Consider the following 6309-nt stretch of genomic DNA (forward strand, 5'->3'; position numbering starts at 1 on the left):
TAACAAACAGATTGAATAGTATGATAAGCATGCATGTGTTTGACCTCTACAAGTCTACAATACTACTGTTGGAGAAAATTGGCAACCCTTTAAATATCCCAAATTTATTCCTGTTTTGCATGTAAAATAGAGATTGTATGAGAGTACTTTTGATGTTCAATTATGTTCAATGGCACTGGATTTCGTGTAGGCTTTTGTGAACAAAACTCCATTATCTTCATCTTTTAAGTGCTAGAATGCACGAAATAATGTTGGTGCATAGCTTCAGCGAGAGAGAGAGAGAGAGAGAGAGAGAGAGAGAGAGAGAGAGAGAGAGAGAGCAAGCGAGCGCTATTCTTTTGGTTCCTGATAAAGATGCCCTACTATGAAAATTTCCTCCAAACACTTCTTTTAAGTTGATTCCATCGACCTGGAGCAACAGATCTAGTGATTATCTTTGTTTGGCTAAAATAGAAACAACCCAGGGATAAGTCATATGTAAAATAGCATATTCAGGTCCATGCTATCTTTGATCATCAACCAACATAGACGGCTCACACAGCTCACACATGCTTTCTTTAGATTCATGATGGTGCGGTTGCCGTGTACCTCAATAATAAAAGATTGTCTCAGATTCCGGAAATCACACAGCACATGAGCAAGAGAGCCTATCCTCAAGAGATTTGTCCTCTGTTCTATTAACATATTAGTCGGTGTACAAGGTTCTTTTTGTGTATGAAGTTGAGGGAACTTATCATGGAAGGTGCCTTTTCATTTAGAATGTTGACCCTTCCCCTTGTTAGCATAAAGGGGATATTGTCATAACTAGTTTTGTATCATGTTACGACTATGCAAAGTATGATGTGATCATACCTAAAGTGTTGGAAGATTCTAATGGAAAATTTGCATCATTCTACATTATCATGTAAGGGAGATGTAGAATGGAAAGCTTTCATACAACATCAAGAGTGGGGAGAGGAAGAAGGGAGAATAAGGGAAGGAGAGGAAGGAGGAACTTGAAGAAAGAGGCTTTGAAACTTTGGAAGAAACTTTGAGGGCATGGCCAGAAGAACAATCAGACCATGGGGGGTGCCATCGGAGACAAAGAGCACAAACTCCACCAGTGAGCTTACAACAGGGGATGCATGGATTGGTGGACCCCAACCAAAGTCCAAGTCATGTAATTGGATGATTTTCCACCATGCTGACACATAGCACCCTGCATTGCTCAATGGAACTCCCTTATGGATCTCCAAACAATCTATAGCTGACCTGCAACGTTTCAAAAGGACGAACGATATCTTTTCTTAGGTGCCAAATTATGAGGCTCATCTTATCATGCTTTGCAAGATCACTAGATTTTGTGATAAGAAATATGGAAGCTTGGCTTGATATATAGCTACATTAAGTACACGAATCATTGTTTGTCAGAAATCTATTGACTTCAAGTACACAATCACTGAGCTAATCTAGAATGGGCCATGTGAACTTTCGTTTCAAGGCAAAAAGATACGTAGTAGCAATACTAGAGCTAGACATACGACAAGTAGCTTTGGTATCACAAGTTGATTGAGAGTACATGTAAAATTGTATTTGATCAAGGCAAAAGCAACATACTAGCATCACTAGCTACTAGAGACAAGACAAGTAGCTTAGGTACATCACGAGTTAATCTACAATAGACCATATAAAACTGCCTCATAGAAGGTCCATATACTAGCAATCCACTAGGAGCTAGAGAGAAGATAAGTAGCTTGGGGATCATGAATTAGAATGCCCATCTAATGTTTTATGTTTTGCTAACTAGTAACGCCTATCTATACAATCTTTGAATTGGGCAATGCTATTTGTAATCTAGGTTTCCCAGTCAAGTGGGTTCTCTTGCTTCTTGAGTTGAGACAGTCATTACTTTTGAAAGGCTCTCAAGCATGGAATTGTTAACGTGTTATCTAGGTTCCAAATCAAGTGTAAGTCTAACGGGAAATGCTCAGATCTAATGGGCTCTGTGATAAGTTGAGTCACCACTTTCCTATTGGCTCAAACACTGTGCCCCTCGTCCCAGGAGGCATCATGTACTATCTACTTGCATAAGTGGAAGGTCTAATAGCATGCACAGCAATTAAGGAAGGATATGGAAGGCCTGCTGACCTGATATACTCATCAGTGATGAGAGCTCGAGCTTCCTGCACCTTCTGCACGGCATACGAGAGGGGCTGAGAGAGCAGGTCAGAGGCACGGGCGCGGGCACGAGCGGAGAGGACGGCATTGCCGGCGAATCCACGGGGGAGGGGCGGGTGGAGGCGCTGCCGGAGGTCGACAGCGAAGAGGAAGGAGGAGTAGTGGAGGGGGTCCATGTCGTAGGCGGCGGTCCGGCACTGCCAGAGGTGGGCGGCCAGGGCCTCAAAGGCCGTGCAGGCCGCTACGCCGCCGCCCCCCGCTCGGGCCTCCTCCTTCAGCCTCGCCAGCGTGGCGCTGTCCACGTGGAAGGCCCTGTAGCCGTGGTCGTCCAGGGCCTCCCCCCTCGACGTCGCCGCCGCTATGGCGTCTTGCTCCGTGTACATCCCCTCTGGATCCGCCTGCTCCGAGAAGGGCACCCCCGGCAGCCACACGTACTCGAAATGCTCGTATTTCACCGTCGCCGGCGACCTTGCCCTCAGCATTGTCCTGTCTGGCTTCGGCCATATCCTCAGGCTCTCCCCTCTCGCTATGCATGCGTAGTTGGCCAGGAACTCTCCTGCTGCTATCCCGTCCAGCAGCGCGTGGTTGGATGAGAAGCCCACCGTGAATCCTCCACACTTGAATCTCGTCACCTTCCTCAGACATATTATATTACATGTAGTAGGAACAGTTAGATCATATCCACACATGTCGTTGCATGTTTGAACACTAGAAGTCATGTCATACATCATCTTAAGCCAGATCATCATACATATTATTCGTTGTTCAATGGAAATCATGGAATATATATATATATATATGTATGTATGTATGTATGTATGTGTGTGTGTGTGTGTGTGTGTGTATGTATACATATATGTATTATACATATATATATGTATATTATATATATACATATATATCATTGGCATATCATGAGCAAAAAACTATAAAAGTTACTAGACATATTCAAAACTTGTCAAAAGCAACTTGGTGCTTAGGCTTTTGGAACTCCTCCCTCATGACTTTGCCACCCTAATGAATTGTCCTATTTTTTGTGTGCTTCCATCTCGGTACTTTGCGTGCGTCGTGTTTTGAGCTATGCTAGTATAATAAGTTCATTTGTGATCCATACTTTAATTTCCCTTAAAATATTTTGGTTGCTTCAATACTTGAATGTTAGCAAAGCACCAAATGTAGTTTCAGTTGTATTACTACTTTGAATTGTGCAAGAACCACAGGTGAACTTCATATTAGGGTTAAAATACATGCATGCATACATAGATACGACTATCTATATATGTATATATGCATCTCTTCATAGATTGATTTTGGCGCATCTAATTGATATAACTGTCATGTATGTGTGTGGGTGTGTGAGAGTGTGAGCGTCTATACTATTAGTTAAGGAGAGATGGGGGCGGGTGCCACGTGGCAGCCCCCCACCTTCCCCACAAAAAAGAAAGAGAACGCAGGGGCGGGTGCCACGCGTCCAGCACCTGCCCCCCGCAAAAATCGCCGGGGTGAGTCTATGTGCGGAGCGCCTAGTGTATATTAGGTAGATTGACTTTGAAGGATCTCATGATGTAATGTAATGTAATTATTCTATAACTTGGACAAACAGACACACATCAAAGGTTTTAAGTTGTTACCTGGACCATGGTTAGGGGGAGGTCGGCGAGGCTGGTGGCGTGCTTGATCTGGAGGACGAGGCCCCCGAAGGCCGGGTTGGCGAACGTGAGGTCGCCGAGCTGCTCCAGCGTGAGCTCCGACCACGCCCCCGCGAACAGCACCCCGGCGTCGTTGCACAGCAGCTCCAGGCGGTGCGCCGCCCGCTGCAGCCTTAGCCGCCCTGCCATGAAGTAGTAGGGCACCAGCAGCAGCGACAGCGCCTCCCTCAGCCGCCCCACCACCCCCCGCGTCCCCTCCCTCTCCTCCTCCGACCGCCCCACCTTGAAGTAGTACACCGTCTCGATCGGATACAGCACCACCTGATCCAGATTGCTCAGAAACATTGCTTCCTCCTCCCCCTCCCCCTCCCCCTCCCCCTCCCCTTCGGCCTCCTCCTTCCCATCACCATCACCATCACCATCGCCGCCTCCGCCTCCGCCTTGCCTCCCCGGCCTCCTCCTCGCCGGATACACCCACTCCGGCTTCTCCACATGCAGCTTCAAATCCGTCACTTGATGATGATCCTCTTTCTTCATCATTGGTGCCATCGATTGCCTGCCTGCCAGCCAGCCAGCCAGCCAGCCGCCCTTCAACCTCAACAATGTCTGGAGGAAGTCTTAGCACTGAGCCATTTTATGAATCAGAGAATGATTAGACCGCTAATCTACACTCAAGTGAAGTAGAAACAAATTGATTTGCTAGCCTTCACTAATTCGAAGTACCAATCGATCATTTGTACTCTTGCTTAGTTTCCTAAGGAGGAGTATCTATACACAATCTTCTTCAATGATTAAATATAACAATCACCATTAATTTGTACTCCTATAGTGTAGCTACCTAATGAAAAGTGTTAATTACACAAATTATCTACACTCAACTAAAGTAACAATCAACCTCAATTAGCCACCACCTCAAACTTTTAGATTAGCATTCATGATTAGCAATAAAATATCACTTTTAATCTACTGTATACGATAAGCAATTAACCCAACAATGATTACTAGATAACATTAATTGTAGTAGAACTATTTTCAATGATAGCTAAAATATTATAATAAATTAATCAATGCTTGACTAGTGTCCCTTAAACAACACTAACCTAGACACTTAATGAGTAATTAACTCCCCTAATTCAAAGATATGCAACACAATCTCTTAACAAGCCTTTAAAATGCTTAATATAACAAGCACGTAAGAAGGAAACTAACTCCCTTATCCACATTCGTGGCACTCCTAAATGTAGACACCAAATATGGTGGAACATTGTACCTCTATGGTTGATAACTTTGTCTCTATGGGTTCCAACCTCGTATGTGGCCCTCATATATTTCTCTCACCCCCCCCAAGGCTCATGCATCCTTCCCTTGGTTTGCTTAGCTACCCTCCCCTATATACCACTTGGTTTGGTCATGCGTTCAAGACTTGAGAGATGCTTCACACTTCTTTTGCTCCACACCTAACACTCACATTTTCCTATTTTATGTTCACTAAATGAAAATTTCTTTACAAAAGAAAGCTTATTTATCAACTCTACCCTTAGGGCAACACTCCCATTTGCAACTAGCATTGTTATAATTACCACAAAGTTGGTTAGGTAGGGGAATTGGTTGTTTCTTACCACAAGGCAAATGAAGTCATCCTAAAAAACTTTCAATATTTATTCTAACCTTGAGTGGAATGTTGATTTCATGGAATAATTAGATGACCTTTCTTTGTATAAGTGATTTCTTTTGTAAGGATACAATTACATTTGTGATTTGCTCATGGATTGTTATAGCTATAAATTTGTTGATATTTTAATTTTGTCATGACATACCAATGGCACCATTTATATATAGCATTGACAATTCCTTTGTTATCCATTTCTAATGTATTTATGATTCCAATCTTAATTTTGTTTCATGTATTGAATATCAAATGCATACATGAAATATAACATCATGCACTCCATTTTAAGCACATATTATATACATACATACATACTCATGTAAACAAATATTAATAGATGTTTATGCATATGAACATGTATAATATATGTATGAATATACATATTTGAGTTATATATATAACTTACATAGTGAGAAAATTTATATCCACATGCTTAAAGAGAATACATCCCACATTAGAATGTAACACTATATTAGAGAATTTGGGAATTCCCAATATAGTTAATATTTGGCCACATGATAAAATATTGTCCCTTTACTTGAAACTAGAGTCTACCCTAATTACTACATAGGTTGTCTTTCCAAGTCCTATTTTGGAGCATGAGTTATGATTTAGCCACAGGGCCAAATCTTTACCCCTTATTTGAAAGTGGGACTTGGGAGATTTTCAAATTCTCTAATATGGTGTTATGTCATATTCTAGGTAAAATGTAGCATACTTTTAAGTGAATAAACTAAGGTTATGTAGATTGGATGAATGTTGAGAATCTAAGAGCTGCACATTAAAATTTGTTTATGAAGACTTATAGATGCTAAAGAAAAATAAATTTCATTC

The 6309-nt window shown here is 42.2% G+C and overlaps 1 protein-coding gene across 1 annotated transcript; it reads right to left on the reverse strand.

Annotated features, from left to right (window-relative positions):
- Positions 1-580: 580 nt before the first annotated feature.
- Positions 581-4355, reverse strand: LOC148020002 (acyltransferase GLAUCE-like). Its single transcript, XM_087699641.1, has 3 exons — positions 3789-4355; positions 2128-2789; positions 581-1251 (listed from the first exon to the last, which is right to left on the reverse strand). The coding sequence occupies exons 1-3, from the start codon at positions 4353-4355 to the stop codon at positions 942-944; spliced, it is 1539 nt and encodes a 512-aa protein (XP_087555767.1). The 3' UTR covers positions 581-941.
- Positions 4356-6309: the final 1954 nt, after the last annotated feature.

This window comes from Lygodium microphyllum, chromosome 19, assembly GCF_053477565.2.
Source record: "Lygodium microphyllum isolate KBCC chromosome 19, Lygodium_microphyllum_v1.1.10, whole genome shotgun sequence".
NCBI classification, from domain to species: Eukaryota; Viridiplantae; Streptophyta; class Polypodiopsida; order Schizaeales; family Lygodiaceae; genus Lygodium; species Lygodium microphyllum.

Coding starts and splice junctions, on each gene's coding strand:
- LOC148020002 (XM_087699641.1), bottom strand. CDS start 4,355: ATGGCACCAATGATGAAGAAAGAGGATCATCATCAAGTGACGGATTTG. Junction 2,790..3,788: donor TCCCCCTAACCATGGTCCAG/GTAACAACTTAA, acceptor TGTCTGAGGAAG/GTGACGAGATTCAAGTGTGG. Junction 1,252..2,127: donor ATCACTGATGAGTATATCAG/GTCAGCAGGCCT, acceptor GAAACGTTGCAG/GTCAGCTATAGATTGTTTGG.